This window comes from Microtus pennsylvanicus, chromosome 21 (genome assembly GCF_037038515.1).
Source record: "Microtus pennsylvanicus isolate mMicPen1 chromosome 21, mMicPen1.hap1, whole genome shotgun sequence".
NCBI lineage: Eukaryota > Metazoa > Chordata > Mammalia > Rodentia > Cricetidae > Microtus > Microtus pennsylvanicus.
The window spans coordinates 5,599,579-5,618,944 of NC_134599.1; the positions used below are offsets into that span (position 1 = coordinate 5,599,579).

The 19,366-nt window shown below is 47.7% G+C and overlaps 1 protein-coding gene across 20 annotated transcripts in view; it reads left to right on the plus strand.

Moving 5' to 3' along the window:
- Positions 1 to 19,366, plus strand: part of Prkag2 (protein kinase AMP-activated non-catalytic subunit gamma 2) — a 264,022-nt gene that overhangs the window by 203,926 nt on the left and 40,730 nt on the right. For 17 of the 20 annotated variants that reach the window (XM_075955434.1, XM_075955435.1, XM_075955433.1 and 14 more), the window contains one exon: positions 6,049 to 6,118. In XM_075955434.1, coding sequence (XP_075811549.1) covers positions 6,049 to 6,118 — 70 coding nt within the window. Of the gene's footprint in view, positions 1 to 5,525; positions 5,544 to 5,951; positions 6,119 to 19,366 lie in introns of those variants that run through there. The other 3 variants (XM_075955450.1, XM_075955452.1, XM_075955451.1) reach the window with 2 other exon arrangements.

The window sequence follows — 19,366 nt, forward strand, 5'->3', positions numbered from 1 at the left end:
ATTCACAGTACACATACAGATTTTAAGGCAAAGCACTTAAAATAAAAATAATCTTTAAAAAAAACAGTAAGGGATTTTTTAAAAACTATACCAACACTACCACAAGAACAAGAAAGCGAAATCTGAAGTCTGAGAATGTCCGACACTTATATACTTATCACCAGACTTGTTCTTTTGCGCTGATGGTAGACCTAGATACTGTTGCCGCAAGATACACTCTGGAGTTGCCCTGAGTCTTTCATGGAGGCTGGAACCTCATATACTGCTGGCAAGTGCTACAGCCATGGTGTAGTCCAATTTGGCAGTTCCTCAAACTGTTAAACACAAAATCGCCATTAGAATATGACCTAGCAACTCCATTTTTGGGTATCTAACCCCCCAAAATGAAATGCATGTCCACACAGACATATGGACATGAACGTTCCTAACAGCTAAGCGGTGGGAACCACCTAAGTTAAATGCTCACCAGCTGAGCAATGGACTAAATGTGCGCTAGATCCACACAGTGCAATACTAGTCAATGATAAAAAGGAAAAAGAAAAACAGTTTCAGAAAGCAGTGACGAAAGTCCCCGTAATGTATGACCCCAAGTGTGTGAAACACCTAGTGGAGAGACCAATAGAGACAAAAGGAGATTAGCCCCAGGGTGGAGGGGAGCGGTCAGCAGGAGATAAGAAAGTGCTTCTCTTTGGGATGGTGGAAAGGTTGCAGACTTGGTTACATGACTCAGAATACACTGCAAACCACTGCACTAAGTAGACGAACTGTTTTTTCCAATAAATACATTTTTAATCCCAATTGTCTTTTCTTTTGGAAAACTGGCTTAGCTCATGGGAAGGGAAGGCAGTGTGACATCTTAAGCCGGATGTGGACACTGACACAGGCAAGATTCAGAGCAGGTCCATCACTATCAAGGGCCCTCAATTTGACCTTTTATAAAAGCCACAGTCACCTCTGTGCACCCTGCCCTCTGACCCCTAGCATCCACTAATTTGTCATCTCAGAGCATACATGAATACAATATATTATCCTTAGAAATGGCTTTTATTGGACTCAGTGTAATTCCCAGGAGACTTGTCCAAGGTTTACTTGAGACAAGGTCTCACTGTGTAGTTCTGGCAGGCATGTAACTCACTATGTAGACTGGGCCGGCCTAGAATTCAGAGATCTACTTATCCCTGCCTCCTGAATGCTGAGATCAAAGGTGTGCACCTCTATACCCAGTTTGTCCAACATACAATTGATTGACCTTTTGTTTTGTTTATTTCGAGACAGGGTGTCTCTGTGTAACAGACGTAGATCAGGCCGGCCTACAGTCACGGAGATCCACTTGCCTCTGCCTCCCAAGTGCTGGGATTAAAGATGTGTTCCTCCACTCCGCTGGTTGACCTTTTGAAGGGCATCACAGTGTTCCATGGTATAGATGGTTTGCTGTGTTTTCACCAATCATCTGTGAAGTGGCACCTGTAATGGCCAGTTGAGGCTTTTACAAGGGCAGCTGCTGTGAATACCCAGGTACAGCTCTTCTGTGTACACGGACACCTTTTGTAGCCCTGGGATAAAGTAAGGACTCAAGCTGTGCATGGCTCCGTAGGAAACTGCCAAGGTGTTTTCAGAAGACTCTTTTTATTCTGAATTCCACTTCAGATTTATTTTTAATTATGTGCATGTGCGTATAGGTCTGTGCACATGAGCGTATAGGTCTGTGCACATGAGCGTATAGGTCTGTGCACATGAGCGTATAGGTCTGTGCACATGAGCGTTTAGGTCTGCGCACATGAGCGTATAGGTCTGCGCACATGAGCGTTTAGGTCTGCGCACATGAGCGTATAGGTCTGCGCACATGAGCGTTTAGGTCTGCGCACATGAGCGTATAGGTCTGCGCACATGAGCGTATAGGTCTGCGCACATGAGCGTATAGGTCTGTGCACATGAGCGTATAGGTCTGTGCACATGAGCATATAGCTCTGTGCACATGAGCGTATAGGTCTGTGCACATGAGCGTTTAGGTCTGTGCACATGAGCGTATAGGTCTGTGCACATGAGCGTTTAGGTCTGTGCACATGAGCGTATAGGTCTGTGCACATGAGCGTATAGGTGTGTGCACATGAGCGTATAGGTCTGTGACATGAGTGTATAGGTCTGTACACATGAGTGTATAGGTCTGTGCACATGAGTGTTTAGGTCTGTGCACATGAGTGTTTAGGTCTGTGCACATGAGTGTTTAGGTCTGTGCACATGAGCGTTTAGGTCTGTGCACATGAGCGTTTAGGTCTGTGCACATATAGGTGTGTGCACATGAGTGTCCTCAGAGGCCAGTGGCGCCAGATCCCCTGGAGCTGGAGTTATAAGCAGTTGCAAGCTGCTGATGTGAGTGCAGGCAACTGAACTTAGGCCTTCTGGAAAAGAGCAGCAGGAGCTCTCAACTGCTAAGCCATCTCTCCAGCCCCTCCCTGTCTGTATCCACCCCAGCAATGGAGAAGGGGTTCTGTTGGGTTCCTTCCTCACCAACATTTGACACTGGTACAGTTTTGACCTTAACCATCCTAATGAGTTTGGATTGACATCTCCGTCTGACTTCCATCATCCTGAAGGCGGATGCTGAGCCTTCCTCTTGTGCTTGGTGCCAAATCAGCACGTGTTCCACCTGCTCTCTGGTGAATTGTCTCTTCACTCATTTTGTCTGTGTCCTGACTAGATTCTCTCTGAGTGTTCAGCATTCTTTTTATATTCAAGACACCAGTCACTTGTTGACTATGTGGTTCGTAAATATTTTCTCCCATTTTGTAGATTTATTAATTTTTCCCTTTTATGAAGAATGTTTTTAATGTGAGTCTCAACCTAATCCTAGGGCCCAAAGATTGTCTCAATTTTTTTTTCTCTAAAAGGTTCACATTTTGTTTTATCTCTGACTCAAATTGAGCCAGTTTTTGGAGAATTTGTGAGATTTACATTGGAATAGTTTGGGTTGTTTTCTTTTGCTTGTTCTGGCGTTTGATGACCAGAGCTCCACTGGTTAGGAGTGCAGGTCACCCTTCTGCATTTCCCAAACTTGGCTTGACACTGGCTTGGGGGCAAGTCTGGCTGCTGTGGCTTACTGTTTTCTGCTGACACCACACAGTCCTGATTACTACAGCTATACCGGGAGCTTTTCTAAAAGATGTGTTGTGTTTTGTTTTGTTTTGTTTGGTTGGTTTTTTGAGACAGGGTCTTTTTTTTGGTTTTTCGACACAGGGTTTCTCTGTATAGACCAGGCTGGCCTTGAACTCACAGAGATCCCGTCTTTTTCTGCCTCCCAAGTGTCAGGATTAAAGACACGTGCCACCACACAGGGCCTGTTTTTACTTTTTTAAAAATTTATGTGCATTATGTGTCTCTTTATGGTTTTGAGCAACATCAGTGCATTGCCCTGGAGGCCACTGGAGCTGGAGTTGTAGACAGATTAAGCCACCTGATAAGGGTGCTGGGGACTTAAGTCTCTCTGCTGGAGAATGGTGGACCCTCAACCACCTGAACAATCTCTCCAGCCCTGTCTGCAAGCTTTCCTTTTGGGAATGTGACTCTTCCCACTTCATTCTAGGTTTTCAGGTATTCCCAAAGCTTGTACCTTTCCACAAGATAATCAGCTTATCTGTGTCTACGAACAGAGTACCTGGGATTTTGACAGGACTTGAAAGAAACCCAAAGATGACCTTGGAAGATAACTGACTTTTTCTGTTGGGTCTTCCAGCCCTAGAATGTGGGGTGCCCTGCGTTGATTACCTCTGTGTAGTTTTTTTTTTTAACTCTTGGGGACCTGCCACCCAGCTTCCAAATAAATACATGGAAGTGTACTCTTATTTATGAGTGCCCGGCCTTAGCTTGACTTGTTTCTAGCCAACTTTTCTAACTTTAATTATTATTATTATTCCATTTCTCTTCAACTACATTTTGCCTCTGGGCTTTTTACCTTTCTTTATATGTCTTTCCTTCTTACTCCGAGGCTGACTGTGTGACTGGGTGGCTGGCCGCTGGCATCCTTCTCTCCTTCTTTTCTGGTTCCTTCTTCTTCTCTCTTCTTCAGAGCCTAGATTTCTCCTATTCATTCTCTCTGCTTGGCAGCCCTACCTATCCTTCTTGGCCTTGCTATTGGTCATTCAGCTCTTTATTAGACCAATCAGGTGTTTTAGACAGGCACAGTAACAGCTTCACAGTTAAACAAATGCAACATAAAAGAATGCAACAAATGTTCCATAAACGAATGTAGCACATTTTAGATATTCCACAACACCTCTGTTCACTGGCAACCTCTCATTGATAACAACCTCATCCACACTGTGCAGTTTTTTTAGAATATAAAGTCTGTTTTTTTTTTTTGTTTGTTCGTTTTTGTTTTTTTTGAGACAGGGTTTCTCTGTAGCTTTTGGTTCCTGTCCTGGAACTAGCTCTTGTAGACCAGGCTGGCCTCGAACTCACAGAGATCCGCCTGCCTCTGCCTCCCGAGTGCTGGGATTAAAGGCATGCGCCACCACCGCCCGGCTAGAATATAAAGTCTGTATATGGTTTCTGCTTATTTTACATACTAACTTTCTTTGCAGAGATTGTAAACAGTATTTGATGTCAGCTTCTGCACATTTATTTTTATTATACCAGATGCACTGTGTTGATCCTATGACCTCACTGATCTTCCCGTTTGGTTTGTTTGCAGTTTTTGGGATTTTGTTCGCAGACAGCCTGCCATTTGAACCGTTTCATTTCTTTCTTCCCAAGAAGCATGCCTTCTTTACTATTTTTCATTTATTCTTTGAGAACTTCATACATGCATGCATGCAATATATTTTTTAAATATACATATTTTTAAATTTTGCCTGCATGTATATGTGTGCACCACCTACATGCAGTGCCTACAGAAGCCAGAAAGAGTGCCAGATCTCCAGGAACTGGAGTTAAAAGACTGTGGGTGCTGTCCTGTGGGTGCTGGGAACAGCTCTGCAAGGGCAGCAAGTGCCCCTAACCACTGAACCACCTTTCCAGCCCCAAAACAATGTATTTTGATCATATTCCATCCCCTTCCCCTCCAGCCCTTCCCTCATCCCCCACCCCAGGCCCTCTTTTCCAATTTTCCTTTCATCCCTTGTACTTGGTTGAGCGAGAGCTGTGAAACCGCTTGCTCCTGAAGTTAAAGTCTTCAGGTTTTCCCTAAAAGCATGACAAAATGCATAATTTTATCACAAAACATCTTATCAAACTTTTTTTTTGAGAGGGGTACATTTAGATTTAGCTATTGACCCATCTAAAGTGACCAAAGAGGTCTCTACTTCCTGCTTCTGTGCAGTAAGAATGACAAGTTCCCGCCGAGGTCGGTGACCCCGCAGGTGCTGGCCATCGGCAGCCTCGGTCCCCTCCCTGCGGGCGCTGTTCGCCCGGATAGCAGGCGGCTGCCAGCCTCGCCGCCTGCCAACCCGAGCTGGCGATAGGGAAGTCTCAGATACCCAAGTCCAGGGCGACGGGCGTGCCCGGGGCCTGATTTAAATTGTGTGAACTTCTGGCAGCAAGCTGCGGCGGTGAGGAAAGAGCGAGCTGCGAGCGGAGGAAGCCAGTTCAGAGATCCGCCGCGCGGGGGCTGGGGGAGGGACTGGAGAGCGCGCGAAAGCGCCGGCGAAGCGCGGCCCCGCGGGCGGCCTCTCCTTTTATGGGAGCGGTACGCCGCCCGCGCGGGGCCCCGAGAGGGAAGCGCGTCCCCGCCGAGGGTGCGGCGGGTGCCCATGGGCCCACACCTGCGCGAGGGCGCGCGTGCCCGCTGGCGCGCGCGGCGGACGAAGCGCTGGGACTGCCGCTCCCCCTTCCCACGCTTGCTCGCGGGCCGTACCAAAGGCGCGGGGGGAGCGGAGCGTGCCATCTCGGCCCACCTGCGGCTGCCCGGCCTGGGCGGGGACGCGCTCCGCCCTGGCCTGCCGCGCGCTCCCGCCGCCGCGCGCGTCCGCCGCCGCTGCAGGCCCCTCCTCCCGGGGCGAGAGAAGCCGGATCGCCGCGGCCCATGCTGATCCGTGTCCTCCTCCTCCCCCTCAGGCGGCGCTGGCGGCGGCCCCGGGACCCGCGGAAGCCGGCATGCTGGAGAAGCTGGAGTTCCAGGAGGAAGGTGAGTGCGCGACCCGCACCCTGCGCTGCCGGCGGCCGGCACCGGGACTGCAGCCCGATCCGGGGAAAGCACCGGGCTCCCGGGATGCAGCCCGATTCCTGGGGACGCAGCCCGGCTCTGGGGAAAGCACCCAGCCTCAGGGAAGCAGCCCGGTTCCCAGGGACACTGTCTGACTGCGGGGATGCAGTCCTATTCTCCGGGTTGCAGCCTGGTTCCGGGGATGGAGCCGGGTTCCCGGGGACACAGCCTCGCTCCGAGGATGCAGTCCTGCGCCGGGGAATGCAGCTCCGCTCCAGGGGACGCAGCGCCGCTCCCGCGAACGCAGCCGGGTTCCGGGGGACGCAGCCCCGCTCCCGGGAGCGGCCGCCCGCGCGCTCCGAGGGACGGCCCTTTTGTCCTCGGCACCCGAACTCGAGCGAGAGCCAGGTGTCATGCAGCCCTAATTGTGCATGTCACCGCGCGCTCCGAAGACACCCAGGAATCACACGGACAGCCCATGCCTTCAAATAACAAACCGGTTCCCTTCTCTGTATTTGTGGAAATACCTCCAGTAGGGTGTGTCTCCCCTCAGCCCCCAATGGGTAAAGTTAAATCGGCAGAACCGAAGTGGCTGATTGAACTGGTTTGAGTCCGGGCGACCCCCTCACACTTGGGTCATCCTGTCTCCTCTCCTGTCGCCTGGTTTTTCCTCTTCCTGCCCTATTTTCCAATTGTATCTTCTTACAGGTAAATAGCCTGGATCTTATTTTGAGGCTGCTAACATTTAAACGGGGAAGTCGAAAATGAACTTTATATAAGATGCATGACCATTTGGAGACTATAAAAGGCCTTATGCAGTTTCGCGTAGTTCCATGATTTATTTAGCGGCTGCTCTTTTTTTTCCCCAAGAGTACTGACAGAATGAAGGGCCTGGAACAAAGAATGTGCCGTGTGGATGCCGTCCCTTGTGCCAACTTTACTTTAATACCCCTGTTCATATATGTTCAGACAATTACTTAAATAAGCATGCACAGCCAGCTGGGGAGTGCTACCCTGATAGCGTTAGGCCAGTTCTGTTGTAGCTTCGTGGAAGCACTTCACAGATGTGCTGGCCTAAAGATAACGTGTTTATAACGTTATAATGTCCTCGTTTTTAACAAATGGTGCAATTCAAACTCTTTCTGGGCTTCGTTTGTGTTTTGTCCTCCTCTCAAAAGGTAAGCCTGTGTCTTGGTTAGGGTGCACCTCCTTCATCCCTTGATGTTAATATATTGCACAGCAGGTAGTGACCACCGGCTGCAGGGTTGATGGTGTGAGCTATCCAATGGTTTGCAGATTAAAGTGAGACCTCCCAGAGTGGCGCCTCATTCATATCTCGCCTCCATCTCTTACTGGGTCCCCAGACAAGTGGTGTGAGTTCTCTGTGCCTTAGTTGCCTCTTGTAGAGAATGGAGCTGATGTCCTAATGCTTCCTCGAGGGTTAAATGAGACCATCTGCACTGTGGTATTCAGACACTGCAAACCCAAAGTCAGTGCTTTGTAAAAGTTACTTTTACTAAGTGCTATTAGCCATGTGGGAAATCAGACTTTTAAAGGCTTTTACTATTGAATCACATGGGGATTCTGCTTAGCACAGGCTTCATGGCTCTTCTTCTTCTTCTTTTTTCATGTAATTTCATTTTGTGTGCATTGATGTGAGGTTGTGGGATCCCCTGGAAATGGAGTTACAGACAGTTGTAAGCTGCCATGTAGGTACTGGCAGTTGAACCTGGCTGGGTCCCTCTGGAAGAGCAGCCAGTGCTCTCAACCACTGAGCCATCTCTCCAGCCCCTCGCAGCTTTTCTTTTTCCTTGAGACTTACATCATTGCACACTTCCCAGAGTTAGCTCTGCACTCTTCCGCCTCTGGCTCGCCTCTGCCTGTGTCATGAATGTGCAGTATTAAAGCTAAGCATGTGAAAATAATAGAGGAATGAGTGCCCCCTTTCCACCCATCTATTTTTATCTGCCTTGCCATCGTTACTTTTAAGCACCCTGGATCCCACGAATAACCCTGCCAAATGTTTCTAGATTCTTAAGAAGGCAGAATGTTAAACAATTACTTGGAAGCTGTCTGGTGGAGCTAGAAGAGAGGGAACGGTGTTGGTGGAATAGTCCAGAACACTGCTTTGTTTCCCTGGGACTTCAAATGGTTGGTTTACCTGGAATTCAGGAGAGCTGCTTGTTTGAAGGGAGAAGGAAGTTGCAACAGTGAGACATCACACCTGCAAGTCACCGGGAATATGTGTCCCGATGCTAGCTGTTCACAGAGCAGGTCCGGATTGACACTGTCCTGTGGTCATTTCTCAACTTCCTTGTTACCCAGTTGATATCTTCAGCTACACGTTGGCTTTTGGAGGCATGGTGTAGAGGTGATAACATTTGTTATACATGGAAGTACATGATAACTGGTAGTGTTGTACCCAAGCTGTTTCTCTACGTCCTAAGAAATCTCACCTCTGTTCCAGTTCTCAGAAGGCATCCAAGGGCATTAAAGGAGCTCGGAGGAAAGGAGAGGTGGAAGTGAGGTCTGCATGGCGTGGTTGGGGCTGTTGATCACCGGAACTATGGCGGTACCACTGCAACGACGGTTAGGGAGATGCTTCTGCTCCATGCTCTTGTGTCTGCATCAGTGTAGACTGGGCTTCCTCTCTGCTGTGTCATAAAGAGTGAGGTTCCAGGTCATGGGTCATCAGATGCAGCAAAGGGCCTGGCCTTGTGGGCTATATGGTCTCAGGTTTTGTCACAGCTGCCCAGCTTGCCCTTGATGCAAGAAAGCAGCCCAAGGCCAAACACAGTGGGTAGGGCTAGGTTCCAAGAAAACTGATTTATGAAATGGGCCAAATCTGGCTCCTAGACACAGCACGCCAGGCCCTGCTGCACATGCCCCTCAGCATGGCTGTCACCCTTCCTGCCTCCCACCAAGCTTACTACGACTTCCAGGTGTACCCCAAATCTTTTCTCTGAGGCTGTCCCTCTATGTTTTTTCCCCTATCTCCCCATTCTCCGCTTCTCCTGGTGTCTACCGCTAAGATCCCAGTGGCCACCTTAAATGTCTGTACTGACTTTATGATGTTGGGAGGATTCAGTGGTCTGATGAGTGCAAAGCCATGAGCACGGAGCCTCTCTGGAGTCATCGCTTGACGTGTTTGCTTTTTTAATTTTTTTTTAAACTCTGGGACCAGTCACATCTTCTCAGCATTTGTGTTTATCTATCTTCGCTGCCTTGGGTTTGTTTCTTGGCTGGGTCTGGGCGCCCGCGCGCAGGCTTGGCTGCTTTAGAAATCGTCTCCCTGTAGCTGCAGTGCCGGTCATTCAGTCTGCTGGAGCCTGGCACTCTTCTCCAGCTGGACACCTCTTTGGCTTTGGCTCCATCCTTGGCTTCCGTCCCGGCATCCCCTCCAGTCTGAGGAATTGCAGAGGTTAGGTTTAAGGTGACTAGCTGCCGTCGTCTTCCCATCTCCTTATCCTTCATGATCTGTCCCATCTGTACCCTGGGTTCCATCCTGCCCCCCTTCTTCAGTTTTCAGACCTCACTTACACACAGTCTTGTTTTGGGAAGCCTGGCTGACTGAGTCTAGAGTCATCAAAAACAAGAGAGGGGCTGAGGAGAGAGCTCCGTCAGTAGTGGGTTTGCTGCTCGACCGTGGTGCCCCAGTTTCCTCCCTATCGCTGACAGACACCGTGGCCTACAGCAACTTGGAGAAGAAAGGGTTTATTTCATCTTGCAGCTTGTAGATCACCATGAAGGAAAGTCAGGGCAGGAACCTGGAGGCAGGAATTGAAGCAGGCAGAGGCCATGGAATAATATTACTTACTGGCTTACTTTCCGTGGCTCACCCAGGCCACTTACCCAGGGCCAGTACTACCCACAGTAAACTAGCCCTCCCACATAAATTATTATTGTGAAAACGCCCCACAAACTTGCCCACAGGCCAGTATGATAGAATTGTTTTCTCAACCGAGGGTCCCTCTTCCCAGGTAACTCTGGGGTCAAGTTGAAAAAAAAAACTAAACAACAAACATGAGCACCTAAACTCAATCCTCAGTATCCACATATAAGAGCCAAGTATGGTGGTGCAAGCCTGTAATCCTGCATACTGTGAAGGTGGGCTGATCCCTGAAGCTTGCTGGCCAGCCACACTAGCTCCACAGCACCTCTGGCCAGCACCTCTGGCCTTCACCCATGCACCCAAACACTTAGATGTGTGGACACGTGAATACTTAGACACAAGAAAGAACAGGAGCTACTCCGTATGGGAGGGTGAGCATCATTTTCCAGTCAAGCTTCTCAGAGTTGAGGCCCGTCCCATCAGGGAATGGCCGCCTTTCCTTGGATAATCCACAGAGCTTCCTGAGGTTTTGTTGCAGTGTTGTTATCATTATGGACTCTCTCTGCCAAACATGGGCCTGGCACTTGGAGATCACTTGCTTGCTTTCCATTCCTGTTTGGAAATCAGACTCCAGAGCATCCAATGACCGGTGTACAAACAAATTATAACTAATCATTTTAGTTATACATTTTATAACTAGTTTAGTTATAACACCACTAATAGCCCAGTGTTAGCCCCTTGGTAGACAGCACATCTTGGGCACGCAGTAAGTGAAGATGGGCTCTCCGTGGCGACAGCACACTATGGACATGCAGCAGTCTCTGCACGAACAGGTACCGTTTCCACATGGTATTAAATTCTTATGAGGATAGGCAATTAAGCCATACAGATGGCTCTGCCGCCTTCGCGGGGAGGGAGAAACCTATGAAACTGTCCCTTCTCACTTGCCTTTCAGAGCTAGAAGAGTGAGGTGTGGCAGAGTCAGTCTGCAGATTGTTGCCTGTGATGTGAAGGGTGCTGACCTCTGGTGGTAGACGTGTCAAGTAACAGGTTCAGAAGGTCTGTGCGCTGAACTCTCGCCTTCTCTTGCTGTGTTTGTAGGCCAGGAATATATTGATTCTTGACCGCAAGATTAAGTAAGGTTAGACTTGGAATATCTGTAGTTGGATTTTCTTCCTGCCCTGCTCTCCCTGTATTTAACATGTTGCCACATGTTTTTAGTACATCTGAAGTCAGGTTCTAACACATCTTGATGATGTCTTAGACTTAAGAAGGTAGACTACTTGCCTAGTAAACTATGCTTTGGAGGAAGTTTGCACCCCCCCACAGAAGTTTCTGGGATGAAATTTTGACCCCCATGTAACATGGAAAGGTGGTGGCTCTTTAAGAGAGAGGCCCCAGTGAAGAACTGAAGCCTCTGGGCCACACTCTCAAAAGGGATTGGTTAGTTCTTCCAAGGGCAGGCTATAAAGGAGCCAGCTAGCCCCACCACTCTGCTGCTTCTGGCCATGAGAGTCTGCTTCCTCTTGTACCAGCTGCCATGTGATGCCCTCCCCTGTCAGACTCGGCAGACATGGATACCATGTTCTTTAGCTTTTCCCACCACCAAAATCAAGAGCCAAATAAATATACTTTCCCCAGAACGTGGAATTCCGTTCGAGTAGCACAAAGAGGCTAAGACAGACAGACAGACAGACAGACAGACAGAAAAAGGTTGTGTTGCCTGGAAAAGAAAGATCCGTGGTCGGTTTAAACAAACAGGAGAGTACATAGGAATATTTGGATATTGGAAAGTGGGACTAATCACCAGGCTTTGCAAGTACCTAGAACCAACTAGAAAGTCATCAAGAACCAAGGCAGCACCTCTGGTCATTTCACTAGGGTCACGTGAGCTTCCTTCCAGAAGACTGTGTCTTGCTACCCTATAGCCCTGGTGGGAAATGGCCTCCAGGTGCCGTCACTGTCCAGCTGGCAAACTGGATCTGTGGTTTGACCCTTGTGGCTCCCAGCTTCACCTGTCACGTTCAGAGAAGAACAGTGGTGTTTGTAGCAGCATTGGCATCGCCAATTAAAAACAATTAAAAACATTGGGAGTGTTTTTAATGTTCTCTTCTCCTCCATCTGTAATAGTTGTGGTATTACTGTGGCACTATGCCAAGTCTCAGGGTGACTCTCAGGCAAATCCATTACCGCCCCATCTCATAAGAGAAGGAAACTGAGAAGGGAAGAGGGGAGGTGTCCCCCTAAGATGGCATGCCCTGCACAGCGGAAGTCACACTCCAGACACATGGTACTCACCTAGAGTCAAGTCCTTGTTGGAGTTCACTGTGAGGTCATCGTCCCTTCAGAACGCTGCCTTACCCATGGTCACCTCCTGTTTATCCTTTGCACCAATTCTATCCCTGTATCCAAACTTGTCATGGTTAGTAGAAGCTTCTCTTGCTCAGAATCCGGTGCGCAGCATCAGCCCTCACCCTACTCCACAGAGTTGCCCTCTGCCCTCTTCTCGAAGCTCACCCTTAATTTCTGTGACCCAGCTGGAGCAGCTGCTTGGTCCTTGGTGGCTTCCTCACCATGGCTGGCTGTTGGTTCTCTCCCTGGATTTTTTTCCTCCGCCTTTTGCAGCAAATGTAAGATGGTGTGACTCAGCTCCATGCAGCCACCCTTCCTTCCCGAATGGAAGATGCCAGCTGTTCCTGTGGCTCCATCTGAGGCTCACTCCCTGGCTCTGCCCAGCATGCGTGCTGCCCAGCGTTTGATTTCATTACCAAGAAACCTGAGTGTCTAAGGATGGCCAGTCCACCTCTCCAGCTGGGCCTCTGTCCTGCACAGGTGCCCACCTGTCAAAACCGGTCATGCTCCCCATGCTTGATCCCCATAGTCTGGTCTTCTTGCCTTCCTCATCTCTTCCTCCCTGTTACCCCTTCTCTCTCTCTGTGGAGGAAAGGATTTGTCTTACAACTCCCAGGTCACATGCCATCACTGAGTGAAGTCAGGGAAGGAACCTGAAGGCAGAGGCCTGAAGCAGAGGCCGCAAAGGACTGGCCTTGCTCCTCGTGATTTGCTCACCTGTGTTTTTATATAACCCAGGATCATCTGCCCTGGGTTGGGATCACCCGTAATGGGCTGGACCCTCCCACATCAATCATTAATTGAGAAAATGTTCTACAGACTTGCCTATAGGCTAAACTGATGGAGGTATATTCTCAGTTGAAGGTTCCCTCTTCCCACATGACCCAGCTTGTGTCAGACTGACAAACAAAGCAAAACCCTAACCAGCACACCTTTTGTCTTTTCCTCTGTCTCCCTACCCCCACTCTTTGTTCTGTCAGTTTGGTTTGGTGAATGGCGCTTCCTTATTGCTTTAAGAGAATGATGTTTCTCCCAGCTACCTCACCCACAACCTCTTAGGACTGCTTTCTAAGCATTGCCTGTAGCACGAATAATAAAAACCCAGAGACAGTTATTGGGGTTCAAGCTGAAGACCAGAAAAGCAAAACAGCCAAGTCACTAGAGAAGCCTTACCTCTACCAAGTCCAGGCTACTGCAAACTGAGCCTCTGTCTCCTTTCGTCTTATATTCCCCTTTAGTGCTGGGATTAAAGACCCCGTGACTCCCTAGTACTGGGATTAAAGGTGTGAGCCAGCACCACCAGGATCTGTTTCTGCATTGATCTTGTGTACCCAGGACGGCCTTGGCCTTGAACTCAAAGAGATCCGTCTGCTTCTGTCTCCCAAATCCTGGGATTAAAGGTGTGTAACACCACTGCTTGGCCTCTAGTGGCTTAGTTTTACCTTCTGATCTTCAGGCAAGCTTTATTTATTAAAATATAAATAAAATATTACCATATTGTCCGCCTTCTGTCTAAAATAAAAAAGAAGGCTATAACTAATATAAGAAAAACTATATATGATAAGTACGATAACTATATACAATAAATGCAGGCAATAAATACATCAACAATGTGTAGTCCATTTGCTTTTTACAGATTCAGAGAAAATACTCCATATCTATCCTATCTTGTGAGTGCAAAGTCTTGTACATAATTTACTTTCTATCATCACTTTCTCCCTGCATCTGATAAACAAGGAAAATTTTTAACTATCTAGTAGTCTTCAACTCCCTTAGAGACCCAAGAAGGAAATAATATTAACTGAGTAAGCAGGATGTGCGAGCAAGGGACTTCCAAAAATTGTGAGAAATGACAGAAACAGCTGACTGCCTGGACAGTCACCCAAAGTTTCTCTGCTACCTTGGGGTATCCATCTTTGGCCTACAGACCTAGAATATCTGACAGACTTTTCTGTGAAGCAGATTTTTTGAAGGACTGTCCCACCTTGTCTGGGCAAGTTTGGTAGTCCCTCTCTTTTGTAGCCTGCTTGTCCAATTAGAACAGCATACTGTCAGCAGTCAAGGAAAGGCAGTTTCTTGCCCAGGGGCTTACTTTTGCTGCAGAGAAAACAAACTCCATGTGGAGTTTCTTTGATGCACATTGTCTTCTCTCAAGTAGATTGGTGCTGCCAGGAGCATCGTCATAAAAAAAAGAAAAAAAAACCTGTTATTAAACCATCTTAAATGCCATATTCTGTAGATCTCAGAAGATGTTTGAAGATGACCTGTTTACCTAAAATATATCTTTGACCTTGAAAACATACCTAATATGACTACAAGTTCAATTATACTGGGAATTAACTACTAGCCTGCATTTCCTTATTATCCTAAACAGTTGGTAATAATAATTTTCAAGCACTAGAAATTTGCATTACATTGTTAAATGAGCTGCATAGGTACAATACCTTGAACAAGAGTAGAAATGTGTGTACAGTATGTTCTAACAAAATTAATATCAAATTTGTACTAATATGCAAAATTTGTATACAATAATATTTAAAAAGTCCAGTCCAGTGTACAACATTTAAAACTAGTAGCTGCTTTAAAAAAGTAAACACAATAATCTACCTTGTTGTCTTATCATGTTTATATCTTCCCTTATTTCTTTCCAGAGTAGATTTAGTAATCTACCCTTTTATCCTATCATATCTATATCCCCCTCTTTTCTTTTCAAAATAAGAACTCTGAATCTAATCTCCTTTGTTCAACTTTCATCCTGGTCATAACCAATAACTTGTTACCAACCCCCTAAACAATGACAAATATGCATAACCCACTGGACAACTAAAACCCACCCATCCCATCTCTTGGGAATGTGGGCATCATATTCTTCAGTTTACTTCCTGCTGTCTGGAGGCATTAGTATCTTTAGCAGATCCTGAAAAGAAAAATTTGGATTAATTGTCAAGTCCTGGGAGACGTAGCTGTATCATTTGTTGTCTCTGCAGAATGGGAAAGGGCAGGGCTTGTCTCAGGTCCTGGCTAGAGTAGTCTGTGAGGCTGGATATTCTCAGCTAGTCACCTCAAAATTGTTCTGAGCAGTTTGTAGTCCAAAAGCCAATCTTTTGGTGGTGTTTTTTCAACTTAGTGCTGTTATCATAGTCCTGAAGGAATGTCATTGTGGGGCCCCATCTTATGGAGACTTCAAAGGTCACTGTTAGGCATGCTCATGGTTCACTGCAGAAAACTGATAAGACTCAAACCCAAAATCATGTAGAGGAAGGCAGATGAAACCTTTTTATAGAGTTAGTTAGTTAGTTCTCTATATGACCATTAATGTCATGACAGAGTTTAAAATGTATACCCCATGTTGGGCACCAAATGTAGCATGAATAATAAAAACCCAGAGACAGATATTGGGGTTCAAGCTGAAGACCAGGAAAGCAAAATAGCCATACCAATAGAAAAACCTTACCTCTACCAAGGCTGAGCAACTGCAAACTGAGCCCTGAGCCTTTGTCTCTTCCCATTTTATATTCCCCTTTAGTGCTGGGATTAAAGACACGTGACTCCCTAGTACTGGGATTAAAGGAGTGAGAGCCAGCACCACCTGGATTTGTTTCTGCATTGATCTTATGTAGCCCAGGGTAGCCTTGACTCCTAGAGTTCCATCTGCCTCTGTCTCACAAATCCTGGGATTAAAGATGTGTGACCACTGCTTGGCCTCTAGTGGCTTAGTTTTACCTTCTGATCTTTAGGCAAGCTTTATTTATTAAAACATTAATAAAATAGCACTATAAAATAAAATGTCACTGCCTCTCTGTTCCTGCCAGCCCAGGTCTCTTCATCCTTCTGTTGAACTTCAAGTTGATCTGCAGCTTGCTCTGCCCCCTGCAGTCCTGCCTCTAAACTCCATGACCATCATTTGTCTATCCATGGGGTCCTCTCCTGCTTGCTTGCTTGCTTCCTTCCTTCCTTCCCTCTTTATCCTTGCGTCACCCCTCCAGCCTTCTATGAAGTCCTTTGCCTCATGCACCCATGCTTGCATGCACGCACACCGACTCCACCAGGCTTCCTGTGGATCCAAGGATCAAAGGCAGAAGTTTGCCTTTGCAGGTCCTGGTGGTGCTGTGACAGCTGAGACATTGTTTTCTATAAATATCTGTTCGGTGGATCTGGAGCGTTAGCACTCGCACATAGGCCTGGGTACTTCAGGTGGTTGATTCTTATGAAAAAATGAGGTGCTGTGTTGAAGGCACTGTGGGGATGGGGAGATCTGACTTTGATAATGATGAATAATGTCGAGAAGTAGAGGGGAGAGGAAGGTACCAAGTCGCTCCGAGAGGACACGTTTCCACCTGTCCGTGCAATCCAAGCATGCTGTGTCCCATGAGTGGACAAGTCAGAGGCACTCAGGCAGACAGGACATGCTGCTAGTTGCAGAGTCTGTATCTGAAGGAGGGTCTTCTAGATCTTCCCTTTGTGGGAATGAGGTGTGTTCTGTTAGGGGTAGAGAAAGGGATCTGATTTGTCTTTGATAATGAAGGAGAACGTAATGGGGGAGGGAGCTAACTTGGGGTCTGTTGGGCTGGATTGTGGTTGCTTAGTCTGTTCAATGAGCTGCTTTCTTCCCTCCCTCTTGAGATATCTCCTGTGGAGCTGAATTTACAACATAACACTAAGTGTCGCTCATGTCAGGATCACCCATTTGTTAACTTTCTGGTTGGTACTTGGGTCGTTTATAAAGAAGTTGCTAATAAGAAGTCACTGCATAAATCATGGGGCACGTTCTCTTTGAAATGGACAGAGGTCAGTGGATAGAGCGCTTGCACAACATGCAGGAGGCCCTGGGTCTCTGATCCCCAGCACAGCAAGGTGGTGCGTGCCTGTAATCCCAGCCTTTACAGGAGAGTCAGGGAGTTCAAGGTCACCCTCAGCTATCTGGTGCACTCAGGTTGGTCAGCCTGAGCTACTCGAAACCCTGTCTCAGAATGGAGAAAGGAAAGAAGAGGAGGTACAGGAAATGTATCTTTCCATTGTGACCACCTCAAGATGCATCTATACACACTCACCTGTTTTGGCTGTGTGGCCTTTGGGACCTTCAGCAAAGTAGTGAAAGCTTTATTTTTTTTCACAGGTAACTTGGACATAACAGCACCTAGCTTCTGTGGTTATATGTGCATTGAATAACATGACCGTAGCATTCACTAAAGTGCACAGGATGTGTCCAGTTTCCGTGGCAGTGGTGACTGCCCTAAAGAGGATTTTTAGCCAACTAAGCAAAACGTTGTGGCAGCTCACAGGGCCCGGTCCCCTTTTCTCTACAGTAAGCCCTGTGCCTGGTGGAGGTCTAGCTACTGCCCCTTTGCCAGCCGTGGTGAGCACTAGTGTTTACCTTGTGTACTTAGAATACCCTTCACAATGGTGTTATCATCCCCAAATAAAGAGCCAGGCATGGTAGCTCGCACCTGTATCCCAGCACTCAGAGATGGTTCCCGAAGGAGTCCCACAAGTTCAAAGCTAGTCTGAGTGGCATAGTGAGTTTCAGGCAGCCTGGGTGAGAGGAGACCCTGTCTCAAGCAAAAATCAAAAGAAGAAATAATCATAGTTTAGACTTGAGCCTGATAATATGGTCAAATACAGTGGTGGTGTCTCCCATTTCCTGGCATACAAGGTCTAAAATCCTCAGTCTTCAAAGTGGTATGTCGTTTTGTATGCTAGTACCGATTGCTGGTTAGCTGTCCCTTGGTAACTTCAGGGTGAGGCTAGTCACCAGGATAGCTAAGGCAGAGTTAGAGGGTTGAGGGTTGGGACTTTAAAACCCATTCCTAGCCTCTGGGGAAGAGAAAGTGGCTTGAGGTTGATCGGCAGTGGTCAGTGATTTAATCAGTCATGCCTGCTAAATAGGCATCCATTAAAAACCCTGAAAGGCAGAGAACCCAGGGAGCTTCTCTATAGCTGAATACCTGGAGATCTGTGGAAGTTCTGCGTCTGCGCTCCCTCCCACCTAAGTACATCCTCATGTGCATCTTCGTGATCAACCTTTAAATGCTGCCCTCAAGAAAACTGACGGATCCCGGGGAGAGAGCCACCAGAACCTTCATTTACAGCAGTCAGTCAAGGAGGTTTACACCTGGGATCTGAGACCTGCTACGTCTGTGGATCGGATGTGTCTGTCATGGTCCCCCTCCCACCCCCTCCTACCCTGGGTGGACAGAGTCCGAACTGAACTGACTAGAGAATGTAGGCCCTGTAGGCGGTGCGCTCAGTGGGCAGGGAATTCCATACGCTTGGTCACGTGGAGGCAAGGGAAGAGGAAAGGGGGGGAGGGTAGAGATGAGAGGGTGGGAAGGGAGAGAAGAAAGAAGAAGAAGAGAGAGGAATGGGCCAGTAGGAAAAGTTGCTCCTCTTCTACAGAAGGACTGATTTGCTGAAGGCCACAAGGAAGGGTAGCCACAGTTCCTAGCTGTGCAGTCTCCCTGTGCCTTGCTCTCCTTTCTACTCCGTCTGCCACTCAACTTGAGTCCCTGCTGGAACAGACTGGGGTGTGGCCTCCCAGGCCTGTGAGGTGTCCATGGCTGGTGCCTGTGATGAGCCTGCAGTTGGCTTTCCCATATCATGACTTGAAATAGTCACCCCTGACAGAAGCGTTTCCAGCCCTAAGAACAGCAGCTGTGCTGTGATTGGACAGCAGCGGATCTCTAATGGGACCTCTGCTGCTAACCCCTGATGGTGTGCATGCGAGTGCGGACCTACACTGAAACTCTAGGAGTTGCTACTGCCTCTGCTGGAATGAAGGTAGCCTTTGTCACGGAGTCTAAATGCAGAATCTCGTGGGGTTTTCTGAGGACTTGGGCGTGCACTCATCTTGAATTCCCCTGCACTGGCTGACAGAATTGATCTCACACCCTCTGGTGGTTTGCTGAATAGATCCTTTCAGCTTTTTTCCCCTCCTAAAATCTGTTGACATGACAGAAACCGATGAAATCTCATAGAAAAGTAGCCCTGCTCAGGAAAGATGAAGCCTTGTTCTTGGAGAAAGCATTGGCACTAGTGAACCTTTGTCA